The sequence below is a fragment of the Mirounga angustirostris genome, unplaced genomic scaffold, assembly GCF_029215605.1.
Source record: "Mirounga angustirostris isolate CCGP_5_RB_7025 unplaced genomic scaffold, mMirAng1.0.hap1 SCAF_3, whole genome shotgun sequence".
Taxonomy (NCBI): domain Eukaryota; kingdom Metazoa; phylum Chordata; class Mammalia; order Carnivora; family Phocidae; genus Mirounga; species Mirounga angustirostris.
The window spans coordinates 133,980,867-133,997,809 of NW_026991711.1; the positions used below are offsets into that span (position 1 = coordinate 133,980,867).

At 42.5% G+C, this 16,943-nt stretch overlaps 1 protein-coding gene across 2 annotated transcripts in view; it reads left to right on the forward strand.

Annotated features, from left to right (window-relative positions):
- KLHL23 (kelch like family member 23) overlaps positions 1-12,064 on the forward strand; it is a 39,242-nt gene extending 27,178 nt beyond the window's left edge. For both annotated transcript variants that reach the window (XM_064586660.1, XM_045868663.3), the window contains 2 exons: positions 2,324-2,476; positions 9,867-12,064. In XM_064586660.1, the coding sequence (XP_064442730.1) occupies positions 2,324-2,476; positions 9,867-10,177 (464 nt within the window). In that variant the 3' untranslated portion in view covers positions 10,178-12,064. The remainder of the gene's footprint in view (positions 1-2,323; positions 2,477-9,866) is intronic.
- The last annotated feature ends 4,879 nt before the right edge of the window (positions 12,065-16,943 follow it).

The following is a 16,943-nucleotide window of genomic DNA, read 5'->3' on the forward strand; positions in this document are numbered from 1 at the left end:
CTAAATTTGTGTCATTTTATCCCCAGTGTTCCTTCCCAGACCTTTGTTTCTGTTTTAATACTAGTGAGGGTGTGGGAATCTGACCTGGTCTGGGAATCTGACCTGGTGTGATCGTCGGACGACAAGCAGGAAGCCCAAGAGGCGGACCAGTCTTGTTATGAGGCACCATTGCTCCTAAAGCCAGATTGCTTGGGTCCAAATCCCGCCTTCCCATTTCCTTGTTGGTGTGTGTGGGCAAATTGTTTGATCTCCCTGGGCCCCGGTTTTATGGTCTATACAATGGAGTGACAATATTATGTAGCTCAGGGTTTTGAGAGGATTAAGTGAATTTATGCATGTGAGGTGTGTAGAACAGTGTCTGGAGCAGAGTAAGCACTCAGTAAGCGTTAGGAATTGTTGTAGGTATTATTGTCATTATTCATTGTTCATTATTGTCATAACGAAGATCGTTATAAAAGAACATGTCAACTTTGACAGAGCAAAAATATCTTTCATATTAAATCATGGCCGCCCTCCTGCATGCCCAAAGGTTCAGTAGTAGTTGGTAGAGGGGTACAAGGGGGCTTAGAGCCCACTGCTGTTGCTGTTCTGGTTTTGGACTCTGCCTGAGCTTGACCCCCTTCCTGGTCTCCTCCCCAGGGTGGTCCTCAATGTCCTCCTGACTCCTTTCCTATTAGAGAAACAAGGAAGGTTCAAATACTGTAGCAGCTGTTGTCAACCTGGATACATTTCTGCCCCTCTTTCTTAATGATGAGATAACAGTTGTCATAGTTTCATAGTTAAGAGCATATTTCCATGAAGATGAAAGTTTATTACTTTATTGCTGTTTTTAAAAATCATATCTGAAACACGCTTGCTGAAAAGAAATGCTTCCATGGTGGGTCCAAAGTTAAAGAGGGCCACATGTGTTCCTGCCCTCACCTTGAGTGGAATGGGAGACCCTCATACACTGAAGTACCTCCCCCAGGGACACCAGCTGTGTCTGAAATTCCAAAGTTTTAGTTCTACTTTCACCTTGAAGTTTGATTCCTGGTTATACCTAATCGTCCTTGGGAAGGGTAACCCTGTGTCGGTCATACCCAGCTTTGGCCAGTGCTGGTTTTGAGCTTTAAGTTTCTCATTTTTCTGTTGCAAGGGTAACATTACTTTTCCCAGTTGGTTTTATTTTGTAGTCCTGAAGTGAACTAGCAGCTTCCCTGGTAATCAGAACTTAAATTGGGTAGAGTCAAATTTCAAATTCATTTCCTTTTTTGGTTTTGGGATGTACAGAGAAGAAATAAATACTTGGCTGTTTAGGAGCTCCTGACTTTTTTTTTTCTCCCTCATCATAACTGCCCTGCTTATAAACTCACATTTACGTTGGAGTAGATATGCACAAGGAGATTGAGCTGCACCCAGCATGTACCAGTGGTACCTAAGAGCTGGCTCAAAGACTAAACCGATGTATTCGACTAAAACGAGCCTCATCTTAACTTCCTCTCTTCTCTCATCTTATTTCTTTTATTCTTTCTCTTTACTCATCTTTTCCTCCCCATATTCCTGGAGCATCAGCATTTCCCGATTTTCCAAGCTTAGGGCCTCACCATCAGTTTTGCTTGTTTCTGACACAGTCGTCAAGCCTTACGTGTTTACCTGTGTCTCTTGCCTCCATGCCCTTCCCTCCACACCCAAAGCCCCTTCTAAATCGGGCCCTCAATACTTTGTACCTGGGCCAATATCTGGATCTTTCTGACTCTTTTTGTCCTTCTGCTTTTCTCTCCCTTCTCTGTTTAAAAATCTTTAAAATCTTGCTGAATGAGATCTACGTTTCGTAGTTGGGTGCCAGGATCCTTTGCGATGTGGCTCCCAACTTACTGCATCAGCTTCCGTTCCCATCCAACAACTCGAGCTGGGCTACCTGCCCTTGCACGTGCTGGCATCAAACGGGGCTGCTCGCCTTTGCCTGCTGAGCCTTTGCACTCGCCTTTTCCTCCATGTAGGATGGCTTCCTCTCCCCTCTACCTGCCAAAGTCCTACCTGCCCAGACCCAGGTTGAATTCTGCCACCTCCAGCCATGATTTCCCTGCTCTAAGCAATGTCACCTTGCTCTGAACGTTCACAGTGGTTCCATACCCTGTGCTCTAATTACTTGGTAAGTGTCTCACCCTCTCTTAAAAGAGTGCAAGGAGCCTTTCTTGTTAATTCTTCCATCCCTCATAGTGCCTAGCACAGGGCCTGGAGTCTGCTGTCAATAATAACAGAAACAATAATACACTTAGCCCAATATTCATTGTAAAACACAACGATAGATCAATCTGAGGACATGATTTTAATTAACACACAGGCGTGGGAAACGCAACTGCCTGCGTCTTACACGAAGTTATCTATGTCATCGGCGGCCACTGCGGTTACAGAGGGAGCTGTACCTACGACAAGGTCCAGAGCTACAACTCAGATATCAATGAGTGGAGCCTCATCACCTCCAGTCCACATCCAGGTAATTAAATACTCTTCCAGATAGCACATGTTGTAATACAGCTTAGCAGTATGACAGACTGCTAAAAATGGCCTGGAAAAAGAAAATGCTAGATTTATAGCAGACTACCCATGGGTGTAATTAGAAGGCTCAAAATACTCATATGCCCATCTAACAATAATCACAAGCTATTCTGATTAGATCACATCTACAAGTACTTTCCCTGATGTCTTTACGGGACACATTTTAAGCCTGTGTGGTTAAAAATGGTAGTTTCTTTTTAAAATTTTTTCACCTAGATTCTTTTGTTGTGTTTCTTATTCCTCTGTTGTGTACTTTCTTTCATGTATATACATTATATAAAACACAAGTCTTATAGACAGTTAAGAAGTACTAGTCTGATACAAATGGCCAATAGACACATGAAAAAGTGCTCAACATCGCTCGGCATCAGGGAAATCCAAATCAAAACCTCAATGAGATACCACCTCACACCAGTCAGAATGGCTAAAATTAACAAGTCAGGAAATGACAGATGTTGGCGAAGATGTGGAGAAAGAAACCTACACTGTTGGTGGGAATGCCAGCTGGTGCAGCCACTCTGGAAAACAGTATGGAGGGTCCTCAAAAAGTTGAAAATAGAGCTACCATTAGACCCAGCAATTGCACTACTGGGTATTTACCCCAAAGATACAAATGTAGCGATCCAAAGGGGTACGTGCACCCCGATGTTTATAGCAGCAATATCCACAATAGCCAAACTGTGGAAAGAGCCAAGATGTCCATCGACAGAGGAATGGATACAGAAGATGTGGTGTGTGTATACAGTGGAATATTACTCAGCCATCAGAAGGGATGGATACTTACCATTTACATCGACATGGATGGAACTGGTATTATGCTGAGCTAAATAAGTCAATCAGAGAAAGATAGCATATGGTTTCACTCATATGTGGAATATAAGAAACAGTGCAGAGGACCATAGGGGAAGGGAGGAAAAATTGAATGGGAAGTCATCAGAGATGGAGAAAAACCAGGAGAGACTCTTAACTATAGGAAACAAACTAAGGATTGTTGGAGGGGAGACAGGTGGTGGGATGGGGGTAAGTGGGTGATGGACATTAAGGAGGGCACGTGAGGTGATGAGCACTGGGTGTTATATGCAACTGGTAAATCATTGAACACTACATCTGAAACTGATGATGTATTACATGTTTGCTAATTGAATTTTAATTTTTTAAAAAGTCACCAAACTGCCAAAAAAAAAAAAGTACTAGTCTGTCAAAAGGTTGGGAGGAGTGCCCATTGATTGAGTTCGACAGGAGATGGTTTCTTCTTTTAAAAGCATGTTCTTTCTGGGTTTCAAACACTATTAAGCACTCAATCTTGTGATAGGCAGAACCCTGTGTTAGCCTTACTTTAACAATCACGAAGGGGACATGTGGTCACAAGGAATGGCCGGCCTTCTGCCCTCTGTGCCTTTGTTCTTTGACTTGTCCCTTTGTGAAGAGCTCCAAGGGAAGTATGAGCCATAGCTTGTTACGGTTATGACATGTGTTTAAGATTTGTCATTAGGAAAGATTTATATCACCATATCACTATACTACTTTGAATCATTTTCCATATAGCATTAGGCTTCTTTCTGTGTGAGTCACTGGTGAGCATAATTGGAATTCACAAGCTTGAACAATCTGAGAGTGATAATAAGTAACAGTTAACCTTCTTGAACACTTTCTGTAGGTCAGGTACTGACTAAGGACTTTACATGTAATATTACCTTAAATTCTGTCTACAACCTTGTGAATAGGTATGATTTACCCCCATTTTACATATTTAGAAATGGAGGCAAGAAAGGATAAGGTCACACGGTTTGGAAGTGGTAGACCAGGATTCATTTCGGCAGTCTGATTGTATAATCTGTGCTGTGGCCGCTCAGCAGCCCCCCTCCCCTTAAGGGAGCGGGGCTGTCCTGCTCGTGACCACGCAGCTGTATCCATCCAGGCCACATACATTTCGTCTTGCAGTTCAGGGGAAGCACCCCACACCTGGTGCTGCATCTCCATATGCCATGGGCTTTGCCTAACAAGTGACTTCAGTCACAGGCTGTCCTGGCTCTGAAGACATCATGGAACAGGTAGCCTTCTATCTCCTCGGAGCCCAGATGTATTAGCCCAGACTCCCTGCCATTTTCTGTTCTGACCAATGAAGTTATAATGGAAAGTAATAATACCAGCTCATATTAAGCAATAGCTAACATCTATTTAGTGAATATGAGCTGGACACTAACTATTCCAGTAATTCTACATGTCTTAATCTATTTAAACCTCACAGCAATCCTGTGAGCTAGGTACTACTATTACCTCATTTTACAGGTCACTGGGGCAAAGAGACGGTAAATAAATTGCCCGAGATCAGCTAGCTAGTGCTCTTTAGAGGTGAAGCTCAAATCCAGGCAATTCAGCAAGGAGGCCATGTTTTTAACAACTGCACTGCTATCTCATTTGATCCTCCTGTTAACCTTATCAGTTAGATATGACTTTGACATCTTTACAAAGAAAACCCAATATATGAAAAGATTAACAAATCAGAGGGCAGTTATTTACATTACAAATTTAATATATATTTCATATAAGGGTTCCTTTAAAAATAAACATCTTGTAACATATTTAAGTTGCATGTAGCTTGTTCACTGCCTGAAAGGGAGTCTAAAAGGCAATGAGATGTAAGCCAAAGCATGAAAATCCATGGCCAACTGAAAAATCAATCAGAAATAAATATTAAATTCGAGTATAAATCAATGGGAACATATAATGTTTGTCAACTTTTGCTTTCCAATGGACTTTTTCCTGACATAAAGCAAGAAACAAAGGTAGCAAATTGGCACCCTGCATGGTCTGTTCTTTTTGGCTTTCAGTGGAGGAGGCTCCATCCCAGGACCCTGGGATCATGACCTGAGCCTAAGGCAGACGCTTAATGACTGAGCCACCCAGGTGCCCCTAAGATATTTTTAACTGGCTTGTTACCAGTATTTAAAATTCAGGAGATTTCAAATAAAAATCATGATTTCTGGCCTTTAGAACAATTGTAGCAACCTTGGACCACATTCCTTTCTGGCAGCGATCACTGGAGCCCCATAGCAGCTGTTCCCTTTTAAATGGCGCTTGCGTGCTCCGTTTCACTAGTTTCTTCCATTCTCATCCCGGCATAGACCTGGGGGCCTGTGCCCTTGCTTCTGCTTCTCCTACCCCTGGCCTGCTTCATTCAGCTGGTCGGTTAGCTCCTTAGCCCTTGATCTGCATCTTGTGAACTGTAGCAAGTATGCTTCTTCTGCATTGTAGGAGCACCTCCTGAGGACTGTAAAGTGCCAGTCTTGAGTCTCCCTTACAGATACATAGCTTAGACTACAAAGAAATCATGACTACTGTTATTTTTCAAAGGTAATATAAATGTTATCTTTTTTCTCAGTGCTTTTAAGAGTGGTAGTTTGGGATAGTTAAAAACCAGGGGACTCTAATTCCATTAAATTCAAGATAACATTTATTGAGACCTTACCTTGGGAAAGATACCATTCTAGTTATTGTGTAAGACACAAAGATGATTAAGAGCTAGTCTCTACTGCTACAGGAACCCAGAATCTAGTAGCAAATACACATATGTAACAGGAATACAAGGCAGTAATACAAGTAAGTGCTCTTGAAATTGAGGGTAGAAAGAGCTCGAGTCTAATTTAAGGGAAACCTGGAAATCTTAGAAGGCTTCCAAGAGTGTGTTGTTATGATTTAGGCCTTAAAGAATGGCAAAAATTAAGGTATGTTTTGAAGAAGGGTTTTCTGGCAGAAAGTTAGCCAGTGGTGGGAGGCAGAAAGGCAAGTTCCAGGTTTATTTGGGTCCTGAGTGCATGTATATGATGAGATGGTACGGGGTAGAATGAGAAATTGGATGGGAGAGTTCAGTTGAGGAGCATTTCATGGAGGGCTTTGAATGGCAGTCAGGAAAACTTTAAAAATGGAGAACTACCAAAGGTTTTAGAGCCTTTTAGAATAGATTAGGAGGAAGACAGCAAGGAAATCCATTATAACTGTGGTAATATACCAGGTGAGAAATGCTGAAAGCCTGAAGTGGTAGGAGGTGAAAACGGCTAGATGTGAGGAATGTTATGGATTCAACATGGGGAGAGTTGAAGGACAAGCTGGTGGGAAGGGAAAAGAGGAGCTGAGTTGGAGCTCAGTTTTTTTTTTTTTTAAAGATTTTATTTATTTATTTATTTGAGACAGAAAGAATGAGAGACAGAGAGCATGAGAGGGAGGAGGGTCAGAGGAAGAAGCAGACTCCCTGCCGAGCAGGGAGCCCGATGCGGGACTCGATCCCGGGACTCCAGGATCATGACCTGAGCTGAAGGCAGTCGCTTAACCAACTGAGCCACCCAGGCGCCCCTGGAGCTCAGTTTTATAGTTAACTGTGGAGGACTCACCCAGAAGAGATGTCCAGCAAGCAATGGGAAATGTGGGTTTGCAGCTTAGGAGGAAGAGTGTGGTTGAATTTAGAGATCTGGGTGTCATTTGCTTGGAGGTGATGACTGTGGGTGTGGAGTTGGTTGAGATGCCTTGGGAGGGTAGGACTAAGAGTACAGCTATGCACAGAGTCTTGGGAAACAGCACTAGTTAAGGGATGAGCTGGAAAGGAAGAGCGTGGGAAGAACAGGGAAGAAGCAGGAAGTGATAAAGGGGAAAAACCCGTGGAGAGCTATGTGAAGTGGGAAGAGAGTTCTTTCCCGGCTCCGCCATTTATTCACATGGCTAATCTTGGGCAGCGGCTTAAGCTCTTGGGTCTTACTTTCTAGTAAAAAAGTTAGATTAGATAAGCTTTAGGTCTTTTCAGTGAGAATAATCTTAGGACAAAGTCTAAATCATGGGGCGCCTGGGTAGCTCAGTCGTTAAGCATCTGCCTTCAGCTCAGGTCATGCTCCCAGGGTCCCACATTGGGCTCCCTGCTCAGCAGGAAGCCTGCTTCTCCCTCTGCCTCCCCCTGCTTGTGTTCCCTCTCACACTGTCTCTCTTTCTGTCAAATAAATAAATAAAAATCTTTAAAAAAAAAAATAAGTCTAAATCATTTCAGTGGATATTGAATACCTGAAAATACTGTGGTTGTCTCTGAATCCCTGCATGGCTTTATTCCTATCACTCATGCAACAATGAATACAGACTGCTGTGTATTTATAGTGAATATTTGTGTGTAAACTTTTTGAGCATTGACAGATGGTGCCATTCTTGTACTTAGGTTGAAATTGTTCGTTCCTTCATTTGTCCAACAGAGGTTTGCTGAACCTTTCCCACATGTGATGTATAGTGCTAGGAGCTCAATAAACAAGGCACAGTCCCTTAGGCTCAGTGGCTTCGTAGAGTGACCCAACAGGAAAAAGGCAGTTATAGCTGTGGAAGAAAAACTTTCCATCAACAATAATAGAAGGTTATGTTGTATTTGGGCAACAGGAAAAAAAACTATCAGGAATCGCCTTATTTTAAACATTTTTCCTGCTATAGGAAGATTGAGATATTTTTCTTAACATGAGAATGACAAATTGAGGATTTTTTTAAACTTTTAAGAAAAGCCTAGTGAACTCATTGTTGAATCACTTACACCAACTGATAAAATTTCTGAATCATTAATTTTCACAACCATTTGATAGAATGATTCATATAATTTATATAAAGTTTCACAAGTACTGAAACAAATAAATTCTATAAAAATTCTGCATGTAAACTCAGGTAAAATAAATGGGGTTTTCAGAGGTGGAAAGATTCAGAGGTGGAAAAATTCTTATTTTCCTGGCTGTCAGATTCTTGAGAACAACAGTATGTGGACTCAAAGCAAAAATGCCCATCTTCTGAGATTTTTCCTTCGCCTTTGAAACCTAGATAGCAAGAACTTTACTGATAAGAATGTGCTTGCATTCTTAAAGGGGAAATCACATTTTTGATTACACATTCTCTCTTTCTAAAGGGGGGTTTATAAGGTTTTTTTCCACAAAGTAATGGGAGTGCACATTGGGTACAGAAGGTACAAGGTCCAATTCATTCATTGATCCAACAAACTTTTTATTGAGTCCTTACGAGGTTCCAGACACTTGCCATTCCCCAGTAGGAATGGAGTAGTGGGCGGGACGCAGTTGCTACACTGTTAGAGGGGAGAGGGACAGTAACCAAGAAACATCAGACAGTGAGAAGTGCTGTGGAGCACATGAAAACAGGGTGCTGTGCTGGGGATGCCTGGCTGGCCACATCAGGCTGGGTGCTCAGGGGAGGGCCCTCTGAGGAGATGACCGTAAGATGAGACCTGGATGATAAGAAGGAGGCGGCTGTGCAAAGTCCTGGGAAAAGAAGAGTTTCTAGGCAGAAGGAACCCCTCAGCAATGGCAAGCTGAGTCTTCATTTATTTGCCGTAACATTAGGGCCCCTGAAAAGTCCTGCTCTTCCTTCAGGCCTGCAGCTAGACGTATTTAAGTGTAATCCTATGGTTGATATTCCCAGAGAATGAACTCATAGGCTAGTAGTGGTGCTGGAAATGGGGATGTGGAAGAAGCATGGTGGGGACCAGGGTGAGGCCAGAGAGACGCCAGAGGCACAGAATCGGACTCCCTAAGAGAATGAGAGCACCGTGGGCACCCCGCCTGCCTCGCCCTAGTGACAGTCCTGGGAAGGGAGAGGAAATGAGGTTGTGAAAGAGCCGGGTGCCCTGAAGAACCAGCAGGTTTGCGTGTGGATGGGGAGTATACATAACATGGGAAAAATTAAAACAGCCCAGAAGGCTGCCCACCCCCACCCCCTCAGCCCGGGACCCAGACCTCACACAGCAGCTGTCTGCCTTTGAGCTTCTTTTAGTCTCTTAGGATGGTAGACTCTAGTTCCCCACTAATCTGGTTGTGTGTTTCACTAACTCCTTAACTTGAGCAGCAATGTGAGCGAGGTGAGCCAGGTCATCCTTCTGGCCCCTGGGGTGACAGATGCTACAGATCGCCTGCCCCTAGTTGTAGGGGGTGGCTACTAGGACCTGAAGGAACCTACACCCGTTCCCTCAGATGCCTTCATGTCAGAATGTCAGAGGGTCTCCACAACTTGTACACAGAGGTGTAGAATAAAAGGTGTCTGTGCTGGGGACTTCCCAGAAGGGCAGTGGTCTGAGGATGAGTTCCTCCCTGGCATCCTGCAAAGCCGGATGAAGGATTACCCAAGGAGAATGGCAGGGAGAGGTGATAGGGGATGGATTTTAAGATTCAGTATTGTGGTAGAGGAATCAAAATGTCGAGAAGACTCTATTTTTGCATACTACATTGTAAGGGATTATTACATCACCAACCTAAGGTATCTCTTTTGTTTGTTATCCTAATAAAAATTTGCTTTTTTCTTTTTAATAGAATATGGATTGTGTTCAGTCCCATTTGAAAATAAGCTCTATCTAGTTGGTGGACAAACTACAATCACGGAATGCTATGACCCTGAACAAAATGAATGGAGAGAAATAGCTCCTATGATGGAAAGGAGGATGGAGTGTGGTGCCGTCATCATGAATGGATGTATTTATGTCACTGGAGGATACTCCTACTCAAAGGGAACATATCTTCAGAGCATTGAGAAATATGATCCAGATCTTAATAAGTGGGAAATAGTGGGCAATCTTCCAAGCGCCATGCGGTCCCATGGGTGTGTTTGTGTGTATAATATCTGACTGAATCCAAAGAAATGACCCAGTAATCACTGTTGCGGGGTGTAGTAAAAGAAAAGAGAGAGAGAATTCGGGATTTGGAGTCCCTTACTTATCGTTGTAGACTGGCACATAATGGGTGAATTCCCAGGCCTACCCCCCACTCTTCCCTTAACGCAGTGATTAACAGTCAAGAAAAATCCTATGTGTATTTACAGTTGAATCAGTAGGGTTAACACCTTATAACCTCTGCTTTTCAAAGGTAATATGGAATGTTGGACACTTGGCAAAAAGTAAAATATCTTCGTAGTGAGTTTTTCTCCTGGTAGCATCAACACTGGGTGCAGGTCAGAATCATTCTGTGGAGTGAAATGTCTCTTCTGACGCTGTAATGTATAGTGTATATTAAGGTTCCACTTAGCTAGCAAGGAATTTGAAATTTAAGGAGGGAATCTTCTCTACCTCTACAAAATCAACACTTTAAAACAGCTTTTTTTTTTTTTCCACAGTTAGATGTATTTAGAATGTGGACTGACTTTGTCTTTTTTTCTTTGTAGTGTGCATAATTTATTGTTGTTCTTCATTTACCGACTGCCTGAGGTATACGAGATACTGTGCAAAAGATGATTACTGTTCAGGGCTTGCAAACTAAATTTAAAAGAATGGCAAATCTGAAAAATGGCAGAGAAAATAGTTAAATACTTGCTAATGCTAAGAGCTATTTTTAATTTTCAGCCTTGATGTAAATTGCTAGTTTAGGTGTCTTTAGTTCAAGCATGTTAGAAAAATCCTCTTTATTCGTAAGTATAAATACATACCTGCATACAAAATTGAATTTTAGAGCCAGAAAGCATGTAGAACCGTTGTGATGTAATAGAAAATATTTTGAGGAGAAGAAATTTGCATTCATTTCCCAGCTGTGCCACTAACTAGATTTTTGTAACTTGAATCGAGTCACTTAACCTCTCCTCGATTAGAGCTTCGTGACCCATGCACTTTGGGTCATAGATGTGCCTACATATGGGTTCCCATAACCCCTGGGGCAGCCAGAGGTAGCCTGGCTGGCTGGAGCTTCTGGGCAGAAACACCTTTGTCCACGTTCCCCAGTGTGCCTGCAGTATTACTTTCTGTGTGTGCCAGAACTTGAGAAAAGTTGGGAAGCATTGCTTAAGTTAGCTGAAGTTTTAGTGATCTCTTAGACCATCTATCTACACTCTTCATTTTCTTAAAGAGACAGTAATTATTTTTAACTTTATGGAAGTTGAAAACTACCTAATGCTTCTAATTTTTTTTTTTAGAAAGAACCTCTTTAATGCATTCATTTCAGATGGCATTTTAAATAGACACAACCCTTTGGGAATTCAATATGGTACCACATAGAGGGAGCCCAAAAAATGACCATATCTTTGCCCCATAAATTCTACTCCTAGATTTGTAACCTAAAGAATAATATAAAAACAAAACAAACAAAAGGAAATGCATGAGGATGTTTATGTCTGCATTATTTATAATAGCAAAAAATTGGAAATAGTCTACATGTCAAAGAAGAAAGTGGGCTAATAATGAAGTATCATACTGCCATTAAAATAATTATTTGGAAGACTGTAAAAACATGGACGTGTCTGTGATATGGTAAGTCAAATAAGCACAATATAAAAGAGTATGCGCACTATGATTGTGACTTTATAAAATCTTTTTGCATGTGGAAGGTAATATGCAAAACTGAAATCCATTGTGTTAGTGTAGGGGGATGTGGAATGATTTTTAATTTATTTAAATGTTTTTCTTTAATACTTGTGTTTTCAATAAAAATAAGTAAATCACTGTATACGTGGTAAAACTGCTTGAATTTGGCCTGAGCAAGTCAAAGGGTAGTCAGAATTAGTGAAACCCACTGAGTTATAGATTATTTCAATCTATAATTGAATTATAGACTATTTTACAGCTTTCAAGAACACTTAGCAATTAATGCTGGGCCAGTAATGTGATGCCCAGTAGTGTTTTAGAGATCTGTTTTATGGAATAGATGAAAACAATTGCAATCACCTTCCCCTGCTTTTATCGAGATCCTATAAAATCCTGACTCAAGTCCAACCTCTGGGAATTCTCTGCTGCTCAGCCCCAGTAAAACTCCTATTGTCACATGTAAAGGATTTATCATTATATATGTATAGTATATATAATATTGAGTTCATGGGTCATATCTTATTCCTAGTTTTTTCAAGACCTAGTATTTCATTTTTCTATCCAGTGTACTTTTTAATTTTTATTTACTTATTTATTTATTTTAAAGATTTTATTTATTTATTTGACTGAGAGAGAGAGAGCGCACAAGCAGGGGGAGCTACAGAGGGAGAGGGAGAAGCAGGCTCCCCGCGAAGCATAGAGCCCGATGCGGGGCTCGATCCCAGGACCCCGGGATCATGACCTGAGCCGAAGGCAGACGCTTAACCGACTGAGCCACCCAGGCGCCCCTCCAGTGTACTTTTTTTTTTTTTTTTTTTTTTTTTTTTTAAAGATTTTATTTATTTATTCATGAGAGACAGAGAGAGAGAGGCAGAGGGAGAAGCAGGCTCCCAAGGAGCAGGGAGCCCGATGTGGGACTCGATCCCAGGACCCTGGGATCATGACCTGAGCCGAAGGCAGACGCTTAACCATCTGAGCCACCCAGGTGTCCCTCCAGTGTACTTTTTTAAGAACAATGATGGTATTGGTTATTTTTACAGAAAAGCATTCCACAGGTGCTTGAAAGATCTTGAAAATAGTTTGTGGCCTGAGGTATTTAATGTATTGCTCCTATTTTCTGTAAAATTCTGGTTTTGCTATTGCTCTGTGCACACAAGGAAGGTAAGATAAACGCTTCTGTCAGAATTATCCCAAGTTCCAAATCACTGTAGTGTGAGTGAAAAATATTTTACTATAATTAAATGTAAGTCATTGCTTTGGGAGGGCCAGCACTATTTTGCAAAATAATTAAAACTGTGGAGATGATTTTAAGTATGACTGAATTAAGAGGACTCTATCCAAATTTTGAAGTTACCGTTTCTCAGGGCACCTGGTTAGCTCAGTCGATTAAGCGTCTGACTCTTGATTTCAGTTCAGGTCATGATCAGAGCCCCGTGAGATCAAGCCCTGTGTGGGGCTCCATGCTGGGGGTGCAGCCTGCTGAAGATTCTCTCTCTCCCTCTCCCCCTGTCCCTCACCCCCACTCCCTCTTTCTCTCTCTCTCAATGAATGAATGAATGAAGTTACAGTTTCTCACAAGTCATATTTTTAGTTTTGAGTTGCAACCGAAATAGGGTCAGCATCTAGAGTACTTGCTTAAAGGCACATTAGCCTCTGTTATCACATTCATGTAAATAATATGCCTGTGTGACGGCCTGAATGTTTGTGTCCCCCAAAATTCATAGGCTGAAGCCCTTATCCCCAGTGTGACTGTAGAGATAGGGCCTTAGGGAAGTAATTAAGGTTAGCTGAGGTTATAAGGGTGGGGCTTTGATCAGATAGGATCAGCGTCCTTGTCAGAGACACCAAAGAGCTTTCTCGTTCCCTGCCTGTGCAAAGCCACAGTGAGAACGCAGCATCTGCAGGCCAGGAAGAATTCTCACCGGAACCCCATCTCATCTGGGACTTCCGGCCTGCGGAACGGTAAACACTTCAGTTGTCTGAGCCACCCAGGCTGCGGTGTTTGGTTGCAGCAGCCTGAGCTGCCTCATACAGCCTGCAAACAGGATAGTGCTTTATATGAGGCAGTGTAGGTGCTGAGTCAGCCAGGGGCACACAGTCCCTTCCCTAGACAGTACCCCCGCCTTCCCCCTCCCCCCTCCCACACAAAGCAACCAGGAACAGCTGTTTTATTAGTCTGGCAATGTCTGAAACTCTATAAATACCGCTTCATTTTTCTTAGGTGATAGGAGATGTAGCTAGGGGCTTCCATCTGCCTAGTTCTTGCCAAGACTGTCTCTACTGATGCCCTAACTCCCTCTCTACAGGGACACCTACACATTTGGAAATTGTGAGTCGTGAACTGTTAACTCTTCTTTTTATTTTTTTGTTTTTAGAGAGCACAAGCAGGGAGTGCGGGAGGGCAGAGGGAGAAGAGAGAGAGAATCTCAAACAGGCTCCACGCTCAGCGCGGAGCCCAGCGTGGGGCTTGATCCCAGGACCACGAGGTCATGACCCCAGCCAAAACCAAGAGTTGGACACTTAATTGATTGAGCCACCCAGGCACCCTCCTAGTTCTCTGATTTAAAACATAATATTCTCTTTGGGGCTTCCCTGGAGTGGTATTGAGCATCTTGCTCAAACCATCAGTGAATATTCTAGATTCCAATTAGCCACAATTTAGGGGTGTTCTAGGCTGGCTTAGGAAGAATCAGTGTAAACTGTGTCCAGTTGTATCCATAAGATTACCAATATTCCAACTTTTACCTTTCAAATTCAAACCACACCACAGGCTCTTACCTCTGTGTACCTACAAGTGCCTCTATTATAGAGGTTCTTGTTGGGGAATCTGAAATGCCAGAGTTGTGGACTTCAACCTTAATGGGGAGAGATGGAACCAACTGTTCTCTCTCTCTGCCTTTCCCACCCAAAAACCCACATACCTTACCACTTCTTTTTTTTTTTTTAAAGATTTTATTTATTTATTTGACACAGAGAGAATGAGAGAGAGAGAGCACATGAGAGAGGGGAGGGTCAGAGGGAGAAGCAGGCTCCCTGCCGAGCAGGGAGCCCGATGCGGGACTCGATCCAGGGACTCCAGGATCATGACCTGAGCCGAAGGCAGTCGCTTAACCAACTGAGCCACCCAGGCGCCTGGAATTTTATTTTTTATTGAAGTATAATTGACATACAATATCTTACTAGTTTCAGGTGTACATCATAGTGATTTGATATTTTTATACGTCAGGAAATGATCCTACAATAAGTCTAGTCACCATCTGTCACCCTACAAAGTTTAATTATAGTATTATTGATTATGTTCCCTATCCTGTACTGTACATGCCAGAGTTTGGATATTTGGATAAGGACGTGACCGTAGGATCCCCGCTCAGCTTCCTGCTTTGCTTTTTCCTGGGCACCTATTATTTTATTTTTTAAAGATTTTATTTATTTGAGAGAGAAAGAATGAGACAGAGAGAACATGAAGGGGGGGAGGGTCAGAGGGAGAAGCAGACTCCCCGCTGAGCAGGGAGCCTGAGGAGGGGCTCCATCCCAGGACTCCAGGATCATGACCTGAGCTGAAGGCAGTCGCTTAACCAACTGAGCCACTCAGGCGCCCTCCTGGGCACCTTTTAAAATAACCACTTAGAGTGGAGCCTGGGAAAAGTTAGTGGCTTCTGCCCCCACCACCTTTTAAGTACTAAGTGCTTGCTACCCTGCTCCCTGCTCTCTAGCTCCTGCTCCCTCCTGACCTGGGACGGAAGATTGCCTTTGCCCTGGCTCCTTGTGTGCCCCCTACTCCCCCAGCTCCCGGTTTCTGGCATTTGTAATAAATCACATGACTTTACTTCCTTCATATGAGTATATGGAAACCGTGGCTTCATCAAAATGACCCTGGGGTTTTCACTTCCCCAAAGTGGGAGCCCTGATGCTGAGGGAGCTACCTGCTGACCCCCTGTGGGTGGCTTATGCCTTCTCCTTCAGGACATAATCTGCATATTCTTAATACACCAGCTAAGGGCCCCCTTACACAGATACTCCATACCTAGATCTTTGAGACTGCCAAATGGTGATTTCCAATGCTGTAACCTTTTTTTTTTTTTTTAAGATTTTATTTATTTGTATGAGAGAGAACACAAGTAGGGGGAGCAGCAGAGGGAGAGGGAGAAGCAGGCTTCCTGCTGAGCAGGGAGCCCGATAAGGGGCTTGATCCCAGGACTCTGGGATCATGACCTGAGCCGAGGGCAGACACTTAATGACTGAGCCACCCAGGTGCCCCCCTGTAATCTTTTCTTCATTTACTAGTTGTTTACCCAGAGGTATAGGAAAGGTAGGATAAATGCTTGATTCTTACCTTTATGTACCAGCTTGAAAAATAAACAGCATCCTTCAAAGGTGATTTATTAGATTTGGTTTTTTTAATCATTATGAACTTACAGATTTAAACCTATTTGTCACTTTTCAGTCCACTGTGGTTACTCTTACTGAAGCTCGATTTATTCCATCTTAAGCCAGTGGAGGGATCTACAGATTGTTTTCCAATTCCTTTTGGCACAGTCCCGATAGTTTTTGATAGCTTCTTTGCTGACTGGTATGACAATGTACTCCTGGCTCATCTTGTACATCTCTTGCCTCAAACCTGGAATCTGAGATTTCTCTAAGCAGTCCTGGTTTCTTTTACTGAAAATTGGTATTTCAAGACCATAGTCTGGGTGCTAGGGATGTTTATTGCTACTAGATTGTTCATTGTTTCTAGGCCTAAAATTAAAATATATAACAACAATAACACAAAAGACAGGAGAGGGGTAATTAGAGTTAAAATTTTCTAAGGTCCTAACATTGTCAGGGAAATGCTAAAGGCACTGTAGGGTGTTTACCTAACCTCTTCTAAGATCTGTAGCCCCCTTTTGCCACAGAAAAGTGTTCTGGTTCTCAAAAGTCACTTGGGATAACAGAATTAGAATATCACATTATAGTTCATTTGCTTTCTGCCACATCTTACACACACACGCACACACACCATTCTCAGAATAACAGTACTAACATGCAGCTTGAGTATGCATGTTCAGTAAATTGGGGCTTCTTCAAAATTCCAAACAGAAAGCAGATGCAGAGGTAAGGTTGA